The sequence below is a fragment of the Syzygium oleosum genome, unplaced genomic scaffold, assembly GCF_021117445.2.
Source record: "Syzygium oleosum isolate NSW1041296 unplaced genomic scaffold, Sole_v2.1 Sole_v2.01, whole genome shotgun sequence".
In the NCBI taxonomy this organism is placed as follows: Eukaryota; Viridiplantae; Streptophyta; class Magnoliopsida; order Myrtales; family Myrtaceae; genus Syzygium; species Syzygium oleosum.
In genome coordinates, this window is record NW_026607485.1 from 30,362,748 (window position 1) to 30,387,840 (window position 25,093).

Genomic DNA, 25,093 nt, shown 5'->3' on the forward strand with positions numbered 1-25,093 from the left:
TGGGAACTGTTTAAAGACTCGGTCTAACTGTAAACCTGTTACACATATTCTTAACACCTTAAGAATAGGTTCAGTCGTAACTGATCTTACGGACTCATTCATATCAATGGGATAATAAATGAATACGTCTTTGCCATTAAATAAACAATACAACCGAAATCCCTAACATGTAACTATTACATGATTGCTTTAGGGCATATAGCCAACATAGGACTCCTACAAATTTGGTTCCTCCCACCTTAGAGAATTTGGTTTAAACATGCACTTAATTGAAATTTCAAAGGATCGTGATCCAATTCAAAGTGATGTAGATAGGGGTAGATTCCCTTCACTTGAAATCTTATTCCGATTGGATCCGCTTTTTGAAAAATGCATCTCCCGAACAATTTCCATGGTAACTTCGTTGGGCAAAGTTGTGTAGCAAGCCTCACTCACGAAGACGATAACCTGATCACAATTTTGGTACTTACTGGGTGTGCCTCTTATTACCCTTTCAAGGGTAGTATGTCAGTATTACGTGCCACATGAAATGCCGCCACCTCTTAAGTTAGGATTACCTCAGTTTGACTTCCCGAATGGCACCATTGTAGAGGAATAACTATCAGGCCTCAAAGAGAGAGTCCAACATGTCTGGATCGCATGGTACCATTGTATACCAAGAGATATCACTTGGACCACCGAGTTAGAAGGTGAAATGAGGAAGTATCCTCCCTCAATGGAATACATACGCCGTCCTTTGGAGCCCGAATGCAGGGTAGACATTCCTGATATTCTCGGAAGCCCACTCAACTCCAAATCCAAGTTAAGCGAGTTATCAAGGAGCAGGATGTGCGTTAACACCTAAATTTTAATTGCCAAATTAGATTAATTGCACAAAAATTAGGAGTCAAATTTTTAACATCTAAACAAAAAAATATTTTCATTTAATTGCATGGCATGTAGACATTACGTGCATTTTGCATTAATAGGACTTAAAAAATAATTTTTTTAAAAAAAAAATGAAAAGAAGACGAAGAAGAAGAAGGGAAACCGGGCTGAGGAAGGCCCGGCTCGGCCTCCCTTTCCCTTTCCCCTCCATCTCCCTCGCTGGGCCTGGCCCAACCCGCTTTCTCTCTCTCCCTGGCCCGGCCTCCTTCCCTCTCTCTTCCTTCCCTTTCCTCCTTCCCCACGCTAGTTGACTGAAGCGGGGGATGCTCCGCAGCCAAGCAGAGGGCAGAACGCTCCGCAGCCAAGCAGAAGAGACGTAGAGTAGAAGGAGAGCAGGTGGAGCAGGTAGCCGGCCGCCATAAAAGCCGAGAGAGACAGAGAGAGACAGAGAGAGGGGAGTTTTCAGGGGGAATTTAGAGGGGGTTCGGTTCTAAAAAAAAAAACAGAGAGAGAGAGAGGTGAAGGGAGAGAACGGGCGAGACAGAGAGCGATCCGAGAACGAAGAGTCCTCCGCCGGTGACCCTTGCGCCTCAACCGCGACCGGCGACCCCCCAGTGTGCCCTTTTTCCTGTGACATGGCCACGGTAGGTTCCGACCCCGAGTTTTGTCGGATGTCAGATTTGTTTGATTCGGGGGTCAATTTCCCGAGGATTCCGGCTCGGAGGCGTGTGAGGCGAGCGGATGTAGTCTGATTGATCGACCTTGCCCTTGTTGGCCGTCGCCGATGCCGGATAGGGACCTCCGTCGACCCCCCTGTTCTGTCGAACCGTGCTCTGTTATGATGGTCTCGGCCAACCGGGGCCGAGACTCGCCGACGCTCGGCCACACGCGATTTCGAGCGTCGACGAGCCTTCCATGGCTGTCATGGTGTGCTTCCTTGAGCGTTGCGTCGATAGTGTTTGCGCTTTGAGCTTCAATCGGTTCGGTTTTAACTACCCGGATGGTGTCTGCCAGGTATTTGACAAATCGCCTGAATTAGATCCGCATATGTTTCTCCGAGTTTGGTTGACTTCAGGGCATTTTTTGGTCATTAATGTTTCTTTTTGCCTGCTCTATTGGTTGTGTGGCCGGACATGGGCCGAGGTGACACCGGAGTAGATGCCTTGGCCAGTTGGCCGGCTCCGTCGAAACCGCGGAGCAGGGGGGATGCGGAACAGGGGAGTGGGCCGACCGAGGAGGGGGTCGACAGCGGCTGTGGCCGTCGGCCGTGGCTCGCCAAGCTTCGACATCGCCTGACGTCGGGGCCTGGTCAATGCCAGAGCCTCCTGGCGGCCCGGCGAGAGGGCTGGGCGAGCGAAGCCCCACGGAGCACGGGAGTCGGCTCTGCACAGTCGGGCAGAGGCGCTGGAGAGTCGGGTCTGTTGGGGGACAGGGTCGGGTCGGAGCAATGCTTGATTGCACAATTGGTTGATTCGCATGTTTGAATTACGTATTTCATTCGACCTTGCATGTGCCCAATTAGAGGCATATTAGGCTTTTATTTGTGCACTTCCGATATATTGATTGTTGTGTCCTTGGCCTGGTTAGGATTAGAACCATAGGATTCACAATCGATCGAAAGACTGTTTAAACAAAATTAGGTACCGAAAGGGCACTAGTTAAATAACTAGTATAATTAAGTTCCCTAACTCATTTGAATCTCTGATTCGTAGGGTTACGGCGATTCTCCCATCGCTTTACTTGGGTGTCTAATCGATCAATTTTAAACTAATTAGTAGCGACTCTTAGATTAAAATCACTTGTAAGTTAAAAACCTAAATCATAAGTCGCAATATGGTATGGGTTTGGGAAAACTCGAGTTAAGTCTTAGACCTAAACTTAACGCATCCAAAAGCACGCCATTCTTTGAGAAGGCGGTCGCGACAATGTATCACTTACAAAAGTCGAATGTGCAACCCTAGAAAATAAATGACTCCGCCGAGAGTACTAATGGCTCCATTGGATATACATCTTGGCATAGGAATGATTCCTATTTTGTTTTCTAGTTGGATTGTATAGGGATTTTATTTATGCCTTAGTTTTGATGTATAATACTTATCGTTCACCTTTTAGTTTTATAGGAATTTTCCTTTATGATCTAGTTGGAATGTATAGGGTTTTCCGTATAATGAAATATTTTGTAATGAAATGAATTATACTTTGCTTTTGTCTATTTAATTCCTTTTTCTATTTTTTGGGAAGGTATGATCGACCGATTATCATGTATTACCCCTTCGACTTTGTTTTCTCTTATAAGGAAATCTTGGCAAGAGACTATTTCTATGAGATAGGTTCTCAGAATGGTCCTCTTGTTCTTATTTCATGATAAGAACGGTACTGCCGAAGGGTTGTACTTTATTTCCTTTCTTATTCCAAATACTGTCTCTTTTCGTTTTTTTTTTTTCAAAGGCACATGAGCTACAGCTCTTCGAAGATCATCCATCCCCATGCGTTCAAGAATAGGGGTGGGCATGGTCCGAGTGGGCGGTTCCCACCTTGAAATCGGGAACCGCCCATTAGTTCCATGGATCCACCTGGGAACCGGACCGCCTGTCCCATGTTTGATGTGGGTCCATGGAACCGGTATGCCCCGATGATCCAGTTCCCGAGTGAGTTCATGGAACCGGTCCCATGTTTGATGTCGGTCCATGGAACCGATATGCCCTATTGTTTCTTCCAAAGATTGCTTCTTCCCCGAACATGGAAGCAATGAATCCATTGCAGTTTGCCGGTAAGTAGGATAGCAAGATGCTTAGGTCCAGTCCAGATATGCTAGACACAAATTGGTCTAGTGACTTTCAGTGTAGATCTTTGTCCACTAAGAAGCACATCAAACTTGGCGATAGTAAAAGGAAAAAGAACAGAGAGAACTTACATTTCCTTCGTAACCATACTTTGCCTGCCCTATATATATACCAATCCAATCCGGATAGGAGATTCCACGCCTAGAACCGATAACTGGACAGTACTCACCGGTTTTAGTAAATTAAAATCAGGAACTGGACTGGCCTCCATGATAACCGCCGGTTCTAGGCCGGTCTGGTCTGGTTTTAAGTGGTTCCCGGTTCCTTTGCATGTCCCTATTCAAGAGGCTTGCAGATGGACATCTAAGAACAAATGCACGCTTTGCTACTATGGAGAAGAAGATAGATGACTCCGCTTCTCTGCAAGTTTGCCAATTAAAAGAAGATGACTGCGGTCTCGCCTACTTTGACTCATGCAACACCTTCGGCTCCACCTGGGCCTATCCCTAAGGATCCCAAGGGAAAACCAATGGAGGAAGAACCGTATGAGTCGCCCGTGGTGATCGAACTGGATCCTATTATCGAAGTTATATCCACTCGAATGGAGGATGAGAATAAGTGATTTGCCAAACTTGAAGAAAAGCTCCATTTGATTCAAGGATAAGAAGCCCAAGCAATGGAGGATCTGTCATTTGCTCAAATGAACATTCCGGAGAAATTTAAGATCCTTGAGTTCACGAAGTAAGATAAAATTGGCGATCCGTAGATTCATTTGAAATATTACCTCATGAGAATGGGAAGTACTTGGATAATGTTCCTCTACTAATTCAGACATTTCAGGAGAGTCTATCGGGACCAGCACTTGCAGTGGTTCATACTCCTTGAGCCGGACAAAATAGTGAAGTGGGAGGATTTGGCAAAGGCCTTTATCCTGCAGTACAAGTACAACACTGAGATTGCCTCAACACATGAAGAACTAGTTCGAACTGAGAAGAAGCGGATCAAAACTTTTAGAGCATTTGCTCAGCGTTGGCGTACAACGGCCACCCAAGTCCCACCTCCTCGATGAGGAGATGATGGAATTGTTTCTCAAACTCTCCCGTATGAATTCTTTGTGAAGATGATAAGCTCTGGATGCCACATGTTCCCCTGGTTAGTCGCGGTTGGAGAAAGAATCAAGTGGGCTATACGTGATGGAAAAGATGCACGAAGGAACTAGCATAAATTTTCCAATAAGAAAAGAGGAGGAGCCTTTCTTTGAGGTGGCATTTTATTTAAACCCCGATGGTATCTCGGCACCTCCTCAAAGGCCAAAGGCCATCGGCACCATGCGAGAGGATTTCCGAATTGTATCAGAATAGAAAGAGAACACCATGGCAACGAAGTTCCTCGAGATAATCCTCCCTAGTTTCTTAGATTCAAATTATCCAAGTCGTGTGAATATCACATGGGGGGAAGAGTCATAACACAAATAGTTGCTGGACATGGAAAACAAAGTCTAGAATTTACTGGACAAGGATGTGTTATCGTTCAAAGATGCCCAACCAAATGTGCAACAAAACCTGTTGCCAGACCATGCTAGAGCTGTGAGCATGACATTAGGAGAAATATGCTACAGTTTTTGTTGATACAATGCATAAATATGCTTTAAACATCTATTTAACAACATTCAAATGAACCATGACATGTTTTAAGAAGAATGACAAAACTAATGATTCTTATGTTCCTAATAGAACTTCGTTGTTTGGTTGAGAAATGAACACTCACTTCGTAAAATTAGACCATATATCTCCAAAACAATTATTTCAAAGAATTAACTTTTGGTCCATGCAGCGCATGGGACTTCAATTAATTTGGCAATATTGGTTTACTGTCCTGGTAAACAACGTAGATTATTTCGTTATTATACAAATCCTAAATATTCTGCATGTGAGGTGGCTGTAGAAGCTTGATAACTTAAAAATAGCGACTCAAAACAAATTTTTCTAAAGGGGCCTCATTATTAAGAAGCTGAACCTGGTCTGTTTGAGTCTTTCCTTACGTGCATCACATTTGATGTTAATTTCGTATTACACATGCATTTAACGAACGCATGAACCCTTATAAAGAATTAGGACCCAGTGACAACCTGCGGCTCATTTATAGGTCCCAAAACCAATAGGAAAATATTCTATTAAATATATAATATAATTATTTAGACACAAAACTGACCAAGTATAGATTACACGAAATCAACAAAGATCAAGATCTCACAACATGCTTCAGTTTTTGCTAATACAATACATAAAGTATAATTGAAATAACAAATAAAATATAAGTGTTACATCACATGATTAACATGACAAGGTCAGCGTCTAAATAAACAATATAATATTGAGATCAAAGTTCACCATGAACCTTCTGCGCCAACAGTGGGGTTCTTATATGCTTCAAAGCCCCAGAAGGTTTTCAAAGAGTAGGGTGGAAAAATTGTTGCTCCTTCTTCAGTGATTTTTGCAATCTGCAAGTCAAGTGAGCCATTTCATTTAGATGGTTCGAAATGAAGCTACTGTCAGTATTACAAAAAGAACATGTCAAATGCCCGCTCTGCGAAAAACATATAAGCAAAATGCAAGGGAACAAACAGAAGAACACACAAGGCAATTGCAACAAAAGAGTGCAAAATGAAGTCATGCACCAGAGGAGATCAATTGCTGCCTATAAGGAACATGACCAGTGAGAAGATTCTCCACTGTCTTAGTCAATCACTATATGTCAAAACTGACGACAGCCCTAAGCACTATGAAACCAACTTGTCCGCCCCCTCTCTCTCTTCATGCTCAGTCCCCTCAGTACACTTTAGTTGTTTATAACATGGATTGCGTAGTAGCTCAATAAATATGAGAAACTGCTCTGAAGCAAGAAAAAGAGAGAACTCAAAACTAAATACAAAATCAAGCGCTAGCGTTCTCAAATGTCAATATAAAAGGCTAAAATCCCACAGAACAGTATGATATCTCCTGGGTTCCAACTGTGACTTAGAATATGGGGTTTCCCAAGAAAATTCAAAACTTATACTGGAAAGAAGATTCGGGGGACAAAGAGCTTGAAACAACTTGATATTCATCCTCAAGATGCAGACTTCAGATCTGTCTGGAAACATCTCAGTTTTTTAAGATACGAAGCAATTCAAGTCATCCATGACTAATCATTATACAGCCAGGTAATAATCATGCATCATGGGTGGGTTGGACTGCTTCAGTGAAAATGTAGAGAGGGCATGGACCAAATTCGCAATGGTGGATACAAGAGGGGGGTCAGGGCGCAGGTCTTATAATGTGGGGGCTGGATGTGCAATTACGTAATCCACAAAAGGATACACTGTAATTCTCCCTCTCAGTCCCAAGTAAGACATTCTTTCCTTAACAAAAGGAGGATGCATTAGTGTGCATCAGTTCGCCAAGGAAAAGGAAGAAAATGCCAACAACTGACACAATACCATCACATCCAAACCTTATTCTATGCTGCCATATGCAAACATTGAGAAATAAAGAAAACCATAAACTATAACACAGAGAAGACTAGAACCTGAAGTCTGTTGACTGCAGAACAGTCATAATACAGAATCATACGCATGCACTTTTCCAATAGCTTAACACCATCTTCGAAACGCAAGTTCTCGTTCCACTCCTTGCGAAGAATTGGCAGCGCTAGATCATTGCCAGTCTCAGTAGCCACATAGTTATATTCGGATTTCTCACCTATCATGCTAACCTGGATAAAATTGCAGGACAAGTGAAGGAGAATTCGACAACATTCTGAAAAGTCAAATGAATCTCACCAAGGGTCGAGACCCACCACGCCAAGATACTTTTCTCCATTCTTAACTCCACCTAGAACTAGCGAGTTGCACAATGGTTTGAACTTGTTCCATCTATCATACATTACCAGAGCCAGAATATTATGCACCTCTTTGGGCCCCAAGGAATTTCCATCATCCCACGCATCATCGTAAAAACTGCAACAACAGACCCCAGAATCAAACATCTTGGTCAGAAGCAGCCTCAAAGTTAGAGAAGCAGGGTAACAAATACTCAGCAATAAAAAAAAAATTTGCTGCTTCTACTTAATCAATTGATGCATACGTCAATACACCAAGGTTACGCGATATCTCCTGAAAATCACTTATCTCTCCACTTGCACCCAGGAGAGAATGTTGTCCAATAGCCTTTATTCGCTCAACATTTTTGTATGCCAAGGTGGATCCAGTAGAACCTGTGAAATATTTGTCACTATCAGAACACCGAGATAAGCAAAACACTAATGTAGTCACAATTAAGGAGAATGTAGGATGCAATATCCATGTTACAAGAACATGTAAGCAAACAACAAGTGGAAATTAGTTCTGAGATCACTATATTATCTAAAGTTAAAGAACTTTGAAAGTTATGTAGTTATGATAACTTCACTAACTAGAAATAGTTGAAACGGAAGAAAGTACGCAAGCAGTAGAATGCTTCCTTCTAGCATGGCTGATGAACACGAATGTTCATAATGAGCAGATATATAGCATGCCAGAGCAAAAGGAGAAGTGCAGCCCTAAACAGCTTTTCTGATTTTCCTTTAAACGCGACAGCGGGCAGGTACTGCCAAAAAAAGACATTCAGCAACCGATTTTCTTTTGAAAAGCATAAGTATCAAGCTGTTGTATTCAAACTAATCCAAATTCTCATATTTCAACATGGAAAACATAGAGCTAAAATTTTCCTCAAATAAAAATTTCAGAAGTCAACAACATATATTCAGAAATACAATTGTGTCATTTAAAAGATAGGTGAATCAGCACCTATCTGCATAAGTAACAACCAATTATAGTAAATGGAACACTGATACAAGTCAATCAAATACTGACAGAATCATCTCTATCCACAAAGGGGACAAGGAGACCATCTCAATGCATTCCAAACCAGTCTACCCTTAAACACCTCACAGCGACACTCGGTAGCACTGATTTTCATAAACATTAAAAATTGACAAACAGCCTTTTTCACTCGCTTTGGGTAATTTAACCCGGAAAAGATCACCCTAACAATATCCAACAATTCCAACCTTAAGACAATGCCATTGGAGAACTACAGATATTCCTAAATTTCCATCATACACGATAATTAATCCTAATTGCTACAATGAGTTTCCTCGGACTCTTCTTCTGGATGCTCCCGCATTTCTTCGGAGATAGTTGGTCAACCAAGAAATAAACCTTAATTACTCAATCATCTCAGGAAGCAACAACAATCGATCATCTTAAAAAAAAAAAAAAAAAAACTCAATCATCTCAGGAAGCAACAACAATCGATCATCTTAAAACTCATTCAAAAACGACTCAAACCTCTTAACCATCATTCTAGGGGCCTGACAGATATCTAATTCCCTAACACAGACAAAAGAACCAAAATTTCCCCCAAGCGAAAGTCCCCCAATATGCAAAATCAAAGTGCACCAGCATCAGGGAATCGCAAAACCGATCGATCAAAGAAGCTAACCTCCCATGTCAGCAGCCATCAGAATCCCATCCCTGTACTTTTTTTTTTTGTTGCTACAGACGCGCCCGTCACGTACGGATACCTACATCACGCGAGCCATCCAAAAAGAAGAGATGAATATAAATCAGTGTCGTATGAAAAACACACACCGTCCGATGTCGGGAACCGAGCATGCGAATTTGTTCATGAGAAAGGGCGAGAACAAAAATGAGGGTTTGCTCACGCATTTCTTCCAGGTCCCAACGAGAGATACGAGGTGGATGGGACTTGTTCCGCATCCATCGATTGCATCTTGGGGAGAACCGTGTTTTGATTTGACGGACGACGGTTGGCGAAGAAGAGAATTCTGCGCTCGAGGGGGACGACGATCGACGAGCTTTCAGCTTCTCAGCTTTCCTTACAAGGTGGAGGAGGGGGTTATGGCGTGGCGATTGACGTGGGGCGCTTCTACTTGGGCAGTGATGATCTTGGGTTGCGGTTCGGGGGCTATGAGCGGATGGGATTTTTCGTTGGTCCTAACAAATCAACGGCCAAGGATGTTCGAATGCACTGATAAAAAAAAAATTATGAAAAACTTTCTCGAAATATGTTAAAAGCAATAACAAGCAAGATGTGATTAAGAAGAAGCAGCGAATGTGAAGATAATGAACAGATACCGTAGATGATGAACTCTAGAAGTAAAAGCACATAGCAATTTCCAAATCTACGTCCGCTCTCCAAATATTAACATTTAAACATAGTTGGATTCCACTGGTGATCAGCAATGCAAGCTACAACTAGCGTGTACTGTTCCTTTTAAACGATTGAACGCGCCATCAAGATATTACAAGTGCTCTTACACTTGTATACTTGACTATTTGTAATTACAATGGATTACAGAAACTTTATCGAATAAAGAACAAAGAAGATTTCTGATCTCAAGCGTTGAAGTGCAACTACAGTATTCTCGGTAGTTCCCACTTCCAATCTCTACCCAGTTTCGCTGATCCTCTTTATATAGAAGTCTTCAATAGGTGCGTTGGAGACTCTAAAGCAAATCAAGATAGCCGTTTGAAAGTAGGTGGAGACCCTTGCTAGAATCGGGATTGCCCATACAATCTTTTCCTCCGAAATCTGTAAGTTTCCTGAAATAGAGTTTATTGCAGCTGTCACTTCACTGATACTTGGTTCGATGCAAAAGCCTATCAATTGCCTTTATGATTTCTTTTTTCGATTTTCCCACTACGGATTCCAAACTTATAATGGCTAATTTTTTGTACCATCAATGGTCATATTCAGATGAATACTTTACCATCATCACTCGCAATTCGATATCAGCACAATCCAAAACTCATTATCAGCACATGCAGATTATCAACAAGTTGGTCGATGATCTTCAGTGACAGTATTGACAAAATGACACGCAACTTTAAGATCAATGATCCTTTCGACTTTATCGGTCTCCCAAGACCTTCAAGAACACTGGATCGACTTTGGTGCTTCCAGAGCTAATAGTCATATTAGCACTTGTTCTCTGGAAATATTGGCATCTGTAAGATTATCATACTATCTGCATTTATCATAGCAATTATTGGTACCAAGAATAGTTTTGGAATCATCAAAATTCCATATGGATGTTTTCCTTACAATTTCCACCTTTTTTTATGAGGACTCGTAGATAAGATATGAAGAATTTGCGCGTAAAGTAAAAAAGACTGCTTCTCAATTAGACATCTTGTTCACAAAAGAATCACTTAAGCATATAGTTGATTTCTTTTAATATTTTCAATGAAAATAGAGAGACAAAGACATCGCATTTCAAAAGATAGGAATGACAGAGTGTAAACTTTTAGGGATTTTCAAGAAATTTTCATTCTAACACAAATATTGCGAGACAACATATTCTCAAATGAATTTAACTCAAAATAAGGCTCAATGTTACTTTATGTCTTGTCCATCTAGATGTTTCGAAATCTGCAATGATCATATAACTACATGTTAATGTCAACAGCACTAGAGATTTCAATATCAACCATGTATAATGAAAAACACATACAAATCTCCTCAACGCTTATAACCCGTAAATCTCCCCCTTTTTGTCAACATTAGATAGATCGAGATAAATAAAGCATGATAACCGTTGACACCTAAATTTTTTTGCCCAAAAATCATTTTTGAAAAATTAGAACTTGTTTTTCCACAAAAATATTTCATAGTTTTTAAATGGAATTATTCTTCTTGAAGTCTACCTTAAAAAAAAAATAGCAAGGGCCAAAGATCTGAGTGTGACTAGCCAAGACCTGAGTGGTCAAATTGCAAATGAACCAGCAAGTTGGGGCCAAAATGCAATTTCCAAAAGTTAGGGGACCAAATAGCAAAATTTGTAAAATTTGCCCCCAAGCCCTTAAATCATCATTTTTACCCCTAATTAAGCTTGAAATTGAACTTGAGCAAGGTCTGATTGATCAAATCAAGCCTAAAGGACCAAATTGAATCAAATTGGGCATTCTCGGGCAGAAAAATGGCCAAATTTGAGGGACTTCCTTACAATTTCGGGTAGAGATAATTGCAAAGCATGATAAGAGACTTAAAGTAATTTACATGAACTCGCAAATTGATCAAAAACCCTGACAAAAGTGATGGGTTAAAGCACTCAAACCAGCTGCCAAAACCCAGTCCGCAATTTGGTCTCAATTCGAGGCTGCTGAGTAAGCAACTTCATGGCCCCGCCATATTCTACTCAGCCGCCCAATAGGCCTGATATCTGGTTGCGGTGGAAGACCATAATTAGGAGTACAAATAGTAAAAAAAATTTCCAGGGAAAAGCTGCCGGAGGCACGTGAAAATCTCAGCCAAGATCGCTCACTCAACAGCTGCAAAAGCTCGACAAATTTGGCGGAGTAGAGTGGGCGAAGCAGCTGAGTTTGCAGGCTTGGTAGGTGGGGAAGGACTTACCAAAAGATTGCTGAATTCAGTAGATAAGATACCAAAAGATTGCTGAATTCAGTAGATAAGATCTCCGAAGCACGCTCATTTTGTGGGGGGGAGTTCGAGACAAGAGAAGGAGGGGAGAGTTCACGGTGGTTCCAAAAATGTTCACCCCAGAAGCAACTCAAAAGACAACCCAGAAATTCCAGATTGACCCTTCGAGAGAAAAATGAAATTTTCACAAACTTCCAGCCAAAATTAGCCAAAACATTCAACTAGAGAGTGAAAATATACTCAAAAAAATTTCCAACCAAAGGTCGCACGTCCCAAATGGACGTCGGGAAGGAACCAAAAATCCCCTCGAAAAACACCCTATTCGCGGAAAAAAATGGAAGCCCAGAAACTGTGCTGGGTGTTGAAGTCAGATGATCACTGGGGATGGGAAGTTAAAGTTTTTGAGCAAAATGAGGACATTTGAAGCAAACCATCACTTGTAAGTTAAACTAGAGTACATCTAGTTGTAGCAGACGTCAATGGGATCGACAAAAAGGATCTCTGAACCTGTTCTTGGAGGCTAACAAAAGCCTTCATTTTCATTTTTCTTCTTCGCAGGTCCCAGTTTTCAGCTTGAAGGGGCCGACTTCCAGGGGCCTTGAGAGGACGATTTCTTGGTTTCCTCGGCCAAGAGATACTTCACAAAGAAACTAGGAAACAAGGAAAGGACTATAGATGTATTTTTGTTCAATTTTGACTATGGTCTAACCATGGAAAATTGAGAGGAAAACCAGCTCAGAAAACTGATTTCTGAAGCTGGAATTTTTCTTGGTGTTGAAATCTCTTCAAGAGGCCCCACATGTTTGACTTGCTACCCCCTTTGTATGCATTATTTGTCTTCGCGAGCTTGATGAATGTTATACGTGAGTCGAAAGGATGTCTAAGTCAGCTTGGTTTGGTCCTTTAACCGTTGTGTGAACCCTGAGATCGCTTAGAACTCAAACAAAAAGTTGAGACGATCCACACTGGTGCATGGCTGGCTAGTTTGGATCATGCACGAAGGTTACTTTGAGAGATTGGTTTGATGTGTGTAGTTGATCATTCTCCAAGGAACTCAGCAAATTTGAAAGCTCATGTTACCCACTTTCATTAGGATTGAGTGTATTTTCCCGTATGTCTCGCATGTGATAAGTTTCAGGGATTAAATCCGGGCATGCAACCTGTTTGCTTGACCTGGTTCAAAACCAATTTGCAAAAACGGGTCAGACCCACATATTCGAGGCTAATTTCAGTCGTGTTATTGTGTGTTTTAGGATCTAATTTCAGTGAATTATGTTTAATACATGTATTAGTATAACATGGATACTTTATTTCCACTTAAAAGTGCTTATGGGTCGAGATTGAAGACCGTGAATATGGCTCGAGGAAGCTATTCGGGGTGGTTTAATGCACGCCAAGTGTTCGACTAAATGCCCAAACCAAGTTTTGATCTTGAGACGGCCGATTCGAGCTTGGTTATTGTGATATTCCTATTATGAGTAGGTCCATGCTCATTTAAATCAAGCATAGGTTGGTTTAGTGAATTTTTTTATATATATTTTTAAAAATAAAACATAAAAAATTGAAAAATAGGAAATTTTCCAAGAAAATCTAAAAAGGTAGACTAGTGCTAAATTTGGGGCAGAAATGGCATTTTAAATTTTTTTCCTAATTTAGTGCTATCTTGGTATTTTATAACCATTTTTGTAAATAATCTAATTTTGTGTAGATTAGAATTATCTAGCGTATTTACATGCATTTTGAGTAATTTCATGCATATCTAAATTCCCATTTCACTCACGGGGGTCCTGTCTCGAGGTGTAATAACAAGGCCATATAATATTCTTTGTCCAACTCGTATCGGGTTTTCTTTTCCCACATTTACTTTCAAGTCATTTCAACTTCTTGGTTGTTTACTTGCTACACTGCTTTTTAATGAATTGAGTGTTAATTTCTTTCCTAGATTAGGTTAAGACTAGTCTAAATATTGGAAAAAACAACCCTACAAAAACATTTGGATTGACACTTAGCGGTTTTGATACCTTAGGGCTACAATTGGTAATCAAGATCGTGTGGCCACTTAGATAACGCACTCTCAAGCTAGGAACTGAAAGGGCGCTAAGGGCATGTTTGGCAACTGGCCAAATAGTGAAAATTTCTGTTCTTTTGTTCCCAGAATCAGTTTTGGAACAGAAATCCGTTTGTTAAATTTTTTGATTCTGGGCACAAATTCTTGCAAATTTGTGCCCAGAATCAGTTTTGGAGCAGAATCAAGAATAAAAAAAAAAAAGTAGTTTCTTGATTCTGGGAACAAAAATGAGAATCAATTTTTTTTCTTTTTCTTTTTCTTGATTTTTAATGTAGCTTCTAATGTCCGACGCGAGGGCCACCCTCGCCGTATCTGGCGAGATTAAAATATTTTAATAAAAAATGTTATTAATATAAAATATTATTAATAATAAAATATTTTACCGGCCATGAACAAAAAAAAATTATTTAAACAGCCATGGCCAGCGACTAGGCCACGAAAAAAAATATTATTAATAAAAAATATTTTATTGGCCATGGCCAGCGACTAGGCCATGGCCAAAAAAAGGAAAAAAATATTTTAATAAAAAATATTATTAATAAAAAAATGTTAATAAAACAAATTTTACAGGCCATGGCCGGCGACCAGGCCATGGCAAAAAAAATATATATTTTTTCAATAAAAATATTTTTTATTAAAATATTTTAATAAAAAAATATTATTAATAAAAAAATATTATTTATAAAAATATTTTACGGGCCATGGCCAAAAAAAAGTAAAAAATATTATTAATAAAACAAATTTTACCAGCCATAGCCAAAAATAATAAAAAAATTATTTTTTAATAAAAGTATTATTAATAAAGAAATTTTTTACCGGCCATGGCCAAAAAAAATAAAAAAATTTATTTTTAATAAAAGTATTATTAATTAAAAAATATTTTACCGACCATGGCCAAAAAGGAGGAGAAGAAAAAAAGAAAAGAAAGAAATATTAAAATATTTAAAATGTTATTAAAATATTATTAATAAAAAGAAATTTTATACCGTTACCAAACGCATTTATGTTCTTTTACTATTTCGGGAATAGAAATTTTGGGCCGTTACCAAACACCTTCAAATGCTCAAAATCAGTTCCCGGATACAGAATCAAAAATAATCATTTCTGACCAGAATCTGTCCCGGGCACAGAATGGTTGTCATGCGCAGTCTAATAGAAATATTAGCGTAAACAAGTCCCCGATCCTAAGACTCTCTGGTTGCACACCTATCGAGAAGACACTCCCGTGTCTCGATTAGGGTTTTTAGCCAACCCTTGATTATGGCTAGCGGCGACTCCAATTGAATTCATAGTTTATAAAAACCTACGTTGCACAAGGTATGAGGCTTGGGAGCGCCTCCGTCCTTGGATAGATGAGCCTTTTGGTTTGTCCTACGAACAAACCAACCGATGTTCACGTCCATCGACAAAAACCTCTATACCTATACACATATTTTCCTCATGATCGGGATGGGTAGGTCGCGACAGCTTGGCGACTCCGTTGGGGAATTAAAGACTTAGGCCTAGTATAACTTGATTGTTTGTTAACTAACATGGTCTTGTGATAGCATATTGTGAAGATTGAGGTGTCAAAAGTATGGAAATTGTGCGGGGAAGGACCCATGGCTATCCCCTTTTGGTCCCGCTCATCTTTAAATAGTGATAAAGAGGACTGTCCGACGCAAGTTCGGAGTGGGGAAAACTCTTTTGATCTATTTGGGATGGGGACTATAAGCCTTTAGAATCCCACTCTTTAGTGAACCTCACAAGTACATCTACGTGTCTTTGTGATTTGAAAGAGCAATCGTCACCCGTTGTAAGTATGATTTTTCTCATTATTAGTTCGCTTTGAATTGAAATTTTCATTTTTGAAATTTGCATAAATCAATCGAATGCCCTAGGTGATCTAAGCTCATAATTGGAAAGTTCGACAATCGTTTTTTATAGTGAACTTTGAATACAAATTTCAAACACCTTTGATTTGGCCCTATAAAACAGATGGTTTTGTCTAAATTTTCAATTATAGGTTTAAAATCACATTTTGTGTAGAAACTCTTCCAAGTCAGGTTTATATTTTGTGTCATAAAACCGAAATCACATTTCCAATAAAATCCTTTCTTGTCCTCATTTTGGAATTGATTTTCAAATCAAATTTTGTGTATTGATTTCTTAAAACAAGAATCACCTCGTTTCTTCAAAAGTAAAATCACAAATTAGTCTTTCAAAATTGATGCCACATTTTGCATATGAAACTTTTGGAATAGAACGGGCATTCGATTGATAGCCGCAATTTGATCTTTCAATATGTCTCCTCTTACGATGAAATCTCGGTGAAATACTAAATACCCACAAATAGGGACCATGGGGCATGTATCATCACCTCGCTTTCATTATAAGAGACAAAATCACTTAAAGATCACCTTTTCATTTGCATACTAACATTGTCTTCCTTTCGCAGGTTATGCGTAATGGTCGTTCCTTAAAATTCTCTTGCTTAGTAAGGCAAGGAAGTGAACTTTAGAGTTAGAACGAGAATTGTTTGCTTGCACTCCTCTATTCAATAGTTTCTCAAACTTTATCCTCGTCGTTATTCTCATTGGGAACCATGTCTTTTGATTTGGGTTTTAATTGTGAACCCAATCGGTGTTTTTGTAAATCATGTGACCTTTGAGTAATGAGGTTCTAATTCATATCATTGTTCTTTAAAAGTACTTGAAATATTTCAAACTGAACCCCCGAGTAAGGCTTTTATGCCTTACTTTCAAAATGTTTCGAAAATGAGTTTCAAGAAAGATTTACATCATATTTTATCTCTTCGTGGTCACTTTCTCATGTTGGTCCGCAAGATGATATTTTGAGATGGTAAGGTTGTAATCATTCCGATAGAAGTTTCTCATGCAAGAACTGACTTGGTTCATCCATTTTTGGTCAAACAGGTAAATTGAGGGGTTTGTTTGAGATTTCCATCTACCTCTTACAAGGCAAAAGTGTAGGCCCTTTGAACTCGAGGCGCATGCAATGCGGCGTGATCGTCGATTGAATCGCGTCGTGGGGAGTACAAATGCTCGTGATTCTCGTTGTGTAATATATGGCCATAAATTAGCCCATTATTTTGTAAGTTAAGTCCAAAGCCTAGCCCATTTTCTTCCTCCTCCAGTAAATCGTGCGTTGGAAGCTTAAAGAAAGGAAAGAAGAAGCAGTAAACGGCAGAGCATATAAACCAGAAGCAAGAGGAGCTCGATCGTGGAGAAGAGAGGAAAAGGGAAAATAGAGGGAGAGAAGAAAATTTCCGCACGTTCACAATCCAAACATCCTAACAAGTTGAATCAACTACAAATCGCAACGCCTGGTGAGTAATCAAGCTGATTATTTGTTTAATTGGAGTAATTTTCGGGTTAGGGCTCAAATTTTGGAGTTGGGTGAAATTCAAGCCGCGTAGTCCGATTTTTGAGTTGTCGAGTGGCATATATATATAGCATTGGTAGTTTAGGGTGTCGTGGAGCCATGGGATTTTACGGAACTCAAGTTGGACTTACCGTTTACCCGAAACAAAATTTTGAAGTTAATCGCGCGTGGTGAACAGCGCGCGACCAGCGGCTTTTAGGCCGATTTTCGTCTGTTTTCGGCTCGATTTTAGGACGGTCAAGTCGGGTGTTTTGTAGTTCTTTGAATGGGTTTTCTTTTGACTATAAGCTCGCTTGGAATGGAGTTCGATGGAAAGAGTTTTGGCACAACCAAGTTTCGCGCTCAAGCTCCGCGTTGTGAACGGTTTGGATAATCGCTTTGGATGAGCGATTAGTGGGCGCCTTTGAGTTGTCTTGTTAGCATTTAAACGTCGTTTAGCCATTTCATAGTTATCGTATTATTTTGTTTGGTTTTAATGTCGATTCTCATTTAATTGTTAGGAGCACGAGATCGTCGATTCTAGTGAGCATTGTTGTTTGGTTTTGAGACATTTCTAGGTGAGTGGTACTATTTTTTCCATGAAATTTACAAACTCATGTCTTGAAAATGGTAGAGTTTTAATAAAGTATGAATTATTAAGAGCATGTTTCTTGGATAAATTGGATCGAACTTTTACTGCCTTTTTAATCGATTAAAAAAGGATCGAGAATGTTTTATGAAGTGGTTTAAAATGACCAATTGTGAATGCTTTGGTTAAATGTTTAGTGAAAGTAATTTTCAAAAGTAGTTCGTATCGATTACGAAATATTTTATGAAATGCATTTTAATTGATAAATGGAATTGTGAAAGGTTATGTGATTCGGTTTGTAAAACCAGTTTATGAAAAAACTTTCTAGTGTTGATTGTACGTTGTTGGAGAAATGTTTTGGCTAATATGGCTCATATCGCTACGACGAGAACCCATTGAGGGGGGAGTATATGTTCTATCAGGATGTCCTTCTGGGCCGAATCGCCGGCTATATAGGTGGTAGACCTAGCTAAGGGGGGTAAACTTGGTCACCTTTGTCACGGCGTTAAACATGACCATAGTTCAATGATGAGCATAAGATTAGTCGATGGAATGGACTATCGACGTTTGACTGATGAGATTAACCAATAGAATAAACCATTGATGATTGTTTGTTAGTGTTAAGTAAGTTATGATGACTGATCTTGTACGTATAGAGTTTTGTTGGAAAGTTATCATACATTTTCGATATTTTACGTATATCGTATATTGAATTTGAGATTGATATCAATTTATAATGACGCATAGTAATTGTTCAATCCGCTTGGAAGAAATGTATTACTCACTGGGCCGTGGTAGCTCATTCCTTTCATTTTTCGTGTTTTTCAGGTTCCTCGGTTAGTGGACGATAGGTCGAGAGTGCTTTTGATGGTAACTTTTGGGAGTTGATTCTTTTGATAGGGTTTGAGGCTACATTCTTCGAGAGAAAAGACGGCCGTGTCACTACCCCTATTCTTGTAGGGTTTTGGGTGTGACACGTTGTATTTGCCAACGGATAGCAGAAGAAAAGAATCATTATTCACAATGGGCTAACGATGAAGTTGGCAGGCCTAGAAGACAATAATTTCTTGAAGTTTCAGAAGTGGCTGGCTTTTCAATGGCGTGCTTCCTAGCAGTGAAGAGAAGAATTGAAAAGGTTGCTCTAAAGCATTTGGACAACTTGAGTGTCCCTAGGAGTGAGATTCCACGGTGGTTTTCTCATAAAGTTTCCCATTTTGCTCCAAATAACAGCGAGAATAGAGGAATAATTTAAGCTGTCGTTGTCTCTATGGACATTGTAAACCGGGGAAACTTTCAACTACTAGCAATCACGAACAGTGGAGAAAGACTTCTCAAGCATGAAGGTCCAATATGCACCACGACATTATACCTGATAAGGGTGATCGGTTCCAGGGTGGATCGGTTCCAGACCTGGAACTTGAAATCGATCATGTTATAACCGGTTCTTAATTTTTAGAACCTAAAACCTACCATGTTTGCTCTGGACCCTGTTTTGGAACCTACCCTATTTTTTCGGTCCAGTTATAGGGTCTACCTGAGAACCCCTTTTTTTTGTTACTTTTTTTGTTTCATTTTTTCCCGGTAGCAAATAGGAAAATTTATAACTCAAATCAAAGGTTATAAGTTTGACTATGCAAACAATCTCAAGTATTCATACAAAAGCATATTATCTTAGTCTCAATAATTTAATGAGCGTGATAAAACAACAAAGGTTCCAATTGAATATATAGTTTCTTCATTACAGAACAAAAATTTTAAGAAAAAGGAAATTGCTCCCTATAATACTTACAAGCCCTTGAGTTAAACTATCTGCAAATAATGATCACCTCCCTCATCCTTTATGATAGAATGCTTTGAATTCTAGGCATATAAAATTGCAAGTGGAATTTCATATAAAACCGATTCTAAAATTGGTCCGGTGGATTTTCACTTGGAACCGGAAACCGGACCGGTTCTAACCGGTTCCCAAAAAATGGAACCGATTCCCGGACCAATTCAAATGGGAACCAGTTCTCGGACCTGTTTTTCGGGTGGGCCAGTCTGGTTTCCGGATAAACCCGGTCCGGTTGCACATCCCTAACACCTGATGGAGGTCCCTGAAACAAGTGAAGACCAGCTTTACTTGATTAAATTTCCAGAATTCGAGCCAATGGTCGAAAGCTTAAAAGAAGGAAACAACATAGATATAGAGCGCGGTGGCCCTACTTTCCGGGACTCTCACTGAAAAAGTGCGGGATATATTTGGTTTTCCAGCGATGATGATGATTATGATGGACTCTAGCAAAATATACTCGACATCTTTGTTTGGTCTTCCTTTCTTTACTGGTTGAACATAATGTTCCGGAGCCTTTTGGCTTCGATGATACTCCCGACAGGTTGTTTCGGGCATGTCTTTCACTTGCAATCTACCGGTTTCCTCCTCTGTTCGTGAGAATGCTGTTCAGTAGAAATTTGATGCTCTCTTGAAACATTATCCAAAGCGAGATAAGGAAGATTCTATTCACTGACCGTTGGAACACAAGATGAGAGTCTGTTAATTCCGGACCTTTTGTTATGGCCATTTGGGCATTAAATTTGCTCAAGGAAGATATGTCTCCTCGCTGTTCTAATGACAAACTCTCTTTAGCCCCCCTACTCCACCGGAGTTAAGAAAACAATAATAACAAAGTCAATGATGCTGATTGAGATACTGCCTGTCTAAACATCTCAAGGTCGCCAAGTCCCGGAATGTTCACTTCTCCTGGCGCTACCACATATCAATCGATAGTACTTGCGAATTGTCGACCTTTTGGTCTCATCTGGGAAGCAATGCCAAATGGCCTTATCCAAGCAATGCCAAATGACCTTTCGGTCTCAAGCAATTGGTGGCGAACGGCGGAGGACGGCGGCCGACGGTGGCCAACGGCGGGAGGCAGCCGGCATCGGGCAGCGGCAGAGGACGGCAAACGGCGATCGGTGGCGGATGGCAAGAGGCAGGCAGCGGGCGGCCGAGGTGGACAACGACGGGAGGCAACCGGTGGCAAGCAGCGGCGGACAACGGCGAGAGGCAGCCAACGATAGGAGGCAGGACAGCAACGGCAGGCAGCTCATTTATGTTCCAAACCTATTTCTAAAATCAAGATAAATTTGTGTTACCAAGCGGATTTCTGTTCCAAACTTGTTCTAGGGAACAAAAAAAATAGAGAAACGGAATGGTTATCATGCGCCCATTTACTTCCTAACGTGAGGATTCAAAAATAAAATAAATGAAAACAAAATAATTTCTTATCTCAAGATTTTCTTCGAAATCTTCGAGATTTTCTGTCTAAATCTTTTCATAGATGATGAAAATATTTTTTGTTCATTTATTTTTATAAGTGGTTCAAGTAAAAAAAAATTAAAATATTTTTTAAATTGTTTATTTTTCGCAAAATAATGGGACCCACGACGGATTGTTATATGCTTTATCGGGATGGGTCTCTTTATTGGGTGGTTGACTGCGGGGTAATACTTGTCTTCAAGCCATTGTGGAACTCACAGGTTCTAGGTGGAGTCATGAATGGACAAAAATATCTTGGCATGCTACGTCTCTACACTTGGTAAGGTTCATTTGACTTTTCAGAATGCTGTCGAATTCTTTATTCACTTGTCCTGCAATTTAATTCTGGTTAACACGATAGGTGTGAATTTCGAAGATAACCATGTGGCTACTGAGTTTGGCAATCACCTTGAACGGCCAATTCTTCGCGACGAGTGGAACAAGAACTTGAGTTTTGAAGATGATGTTAAGCTATTGGAGAAGTGCATGGGTGTGCTTCCGCATCGTGACAGTTCTAATGGTTGCATCATCTAACCTTTTTACGTCTTTTTGGGGATAATTTTGCTGATAGGCTAATTTAGTTGGGTTAGTTTTCTCACACCCCGAAACCTACTAGAATGAAGTGTGACACGGCCGTCTCTCCACCAGAAAGACACAGGTTCAAACATAACCAAAGAACCAACTCTCAAAAATCCCCTTCAATATCGCTCTCGCTTTATTAACGGCTAACTGAGGGACCTGAAAAGATTTGGGTAAGAGAAGGGTGAGCAACTACGGCTCAGTGATTAGTACATAGCTCTTTTAAGTAGATCGAGCACCACTATGTACTTTACAAAACAATATCAAAAGTTCTTTCTTCCTTGCAATTCGAGAACAGACTCTCAACTAACACCAGATTTTCAGAACTTGAAAAATATTATCCGTGAATCAACTTATGGAGAGCTTAAATCATAAACCCAACTATGCTCCACCATCAAATGCCTCCATCGCCGGACCACCACCTGTCAATCTCATCTTCCCCTTTTATTCAAAACTCATACTCTCGGCCACACCACAGCCGAAGAAAACATACCGTGAGAGACGTAGGAAACAATGCATTGTAAACAGGAGAAGAGAGTAGCATTCAGGCCATAGATATAGCACCCATCATTTCGGAAGTCTCTCACCGGCGATTACCAAAGACAGTCATGGAAACATGCCAAAACAGAGGAAAAAAAACAAAAGGAATGTGGTCAGATTTAGTCTCGGTAACAAAAAAAGTCTGACTAAAATCAAGCTCGGCAATCAATGGAATCTCTCTATCGTGTAACCCATGTTCGTATAAACTCAGAACAGTACAAAACCGGAGACACGTATGTACAAAATTTGATTCAGGACCCTCGTCGAACAAATGGTGTTCAGTGGGTTGAGGGAGGAATATTAATCATTTCAGGACTCAAAATCACATCAGGCTCGAAAAGAATCACCAAGAAATGTTCGCAATCAACAAGACAAGCTCATTAAAGCCCAACACTCGCATGAACTGGATAGAACAGGTCTCACCCTTCAGTTCAACCAAAACAGGGGAAGGCAGGGTTCGACATTACCTTGTTAAGAAGAGTTCTTGGCTGCGGTCGATTGGCAAGTTGGAGAAAATAAGTTTCTCAGGACGTCGACGGGAGATGTAAGGCCGAGCAATTGCACAGCACTTCGGCCACTTTGCACGGAAGAATAGAGTGGAACAGGGGCGCGACCGGCGTGGACAGCGAACGGTGACGAACGGCAGAGCAGAATCGGATGAGAATGGCTGAGAGGAGGAAAGGTTGTCGTTCCCAGAGAGAATTGTTTCCGAGAAATCCCTGTGCGTTTTCCTTGGGGGACGTCCGTGCTCTCTCAATAAATGAGGGAGCTTGAAAATAAAGATGAGATATTGTAATTACTCCATTTTCCCTTTTTTTTTTTATGTTGTGTGTCCGCTTTCTTATTTAGATGCCAGCCCCTTTGCCTCAAGAGAATAAGATGTCGTGCTCTAAATGGTTGGCCGGTATGAGGTTTCATATGTTTGGATATGAAGAAGAAGAATTTACGTACTGGGAAAAGAAGAATAATAAATCTGAGAAAGCAATAACAAAATAAAATAGGAGGTGAGGTACGGATTGTAGAGTTTCTCAAGTGCTAAAACCGCAGCGGAATTTATAAATCGAAACCCTAGACAGGATCCATGCGTATATTGAAATCTAAACAGAAGTTCGGCACGTATCTTTTTGCAGATCGAAAGTAAATTGATAATCGATTGTATCTGGATTAGCGCCCCAAGTGTTGCGCCTCTACCGGTATCTATACACACGAATGGAAGTCTCCAACGATCCAAGTGCTAGCTAAAGATCTTGGACTTCTTTTTTCTGATCGCATTTGATCTTCGAGACTCTCTCAAAGATTTCTGAACAGAGAACGATTCTCTTCGTATTCTCTTTGAAGCGTTTTTTCTTAGGATTTTTTTTTGTCACTCACGCTATATATATATAGCCTCATTATCTACTCGAATTAAAAGAAGTGGGGCCGGGCGATTTGGCCCCGCCAAACTGTTCACCGCCAAACATACGTTTAATTGTTATCTCATAACGTGCACAACCGCGTAGATAAGTTGAATAGGAGAATAAATTAAAATCTACTTCTTATTTTAAATAGATCCTAGCGCACGTAAAATATTAACTCGGTTCGTTATTGTGTGCAATCCCGTAGGTTCACTAAACATTAGCAGTGTGCTCAAAATCCTTTTTGACCCACAAGTCATAAGCGATCTCTAGCAAAACATTATGATTACCTAAGTATAGTAAAAGGTCGGTTTTCTAACACAACCTAATCCACAACTAACATTAGAGTATCAACCTCGATTGATTCCTAGGGCAGACCACTAACACGGATAACCGAATCTCTTAAAGGCTATTAGTTTTTGCCAACGGTGCTAAGCAGCTTCATGAACTATGCCTCTCAAGATACAGCACCTCGAACGTATTTGTATCAGCACTATATGAACAAGACTCTGTCGAACACTTCTCAAAATCGGCACACTTAAGAGGAATATCGTTGAAGAGAAAACTCAAGAGACCACTCAAGGGGTTCTTCAAGGAGTTCTTTTTCTATCTCTCGTTTGAACTAATAAAACACGCCTATTTATAGACGATGGAAAATAATTGCAGAAAACTGAAGGGACATGAACTTGTCGGTTATGCTCACATTAGTAGAGCCATTAACGCACAATTAACAACTATATTAAATTAGAGTTACGTGGATTCATTACCCATAATTGCAACAAATAGGACATAACGGTTACACGTGAAATAATGTTGAGCCATTAACATCTATAATTACGACATCATGAGTCAAAATTTCTTTAGTCGGACCAAAGTCTCTAAATTTCATTATCCCCAAATCATATGTTTTAAAAAAAAAAGTCAAATTCTTTGATTTGACCAAAAAGTCAACATTTGGCCATTTTCATGAAAATTTGAAATTTAAATGCCTAATTCTAGACGTCAATGCTAGATTAACAACCACATGCAATTTCAACAATTTTTTGGGATTTCGATCTAGAGTCGACTTTTTCTTTTTCAGGTTTTGCTAATGGACAATCTAAAAAAGTCAACTCTTGGTTTATTAAAA

The 25,093-nt window shown here is 39.9% G+C and overlaps 1 protein-coding gene and 1 pseudogene across 1 annotated transcript in view; both read right to left on the reverse strand.

Annotated features, from left to right (window-relative positions):
- LOC115691577 (proteasome subunit beta type-4-like) overlaps window positions 1-9,591 on the reverse strand; it is a 75,893-nt gene extending 66,302 nt beyond the window's left edge. The window contains exon 1 of the mRNA XM_056315807.1: window positions 9,396-9,591. Coding sequence (XP_056171782.1) covers window positions 9,396-9,463 — 68 coding nt within the window. The 5' untranslated portion in view covers window positions 9,464-9,591. The remainder of the gene's footprint in view (window positions 1-9,395) is intronic.
- Window positions 5,751-9,359, reverse strand: LOC115691568 (proteasome subunit beta type-4-like; annotated as a pseudogene).
- Window positions 9,592-25,093: the final 15,502 nt, after the last annotated feature.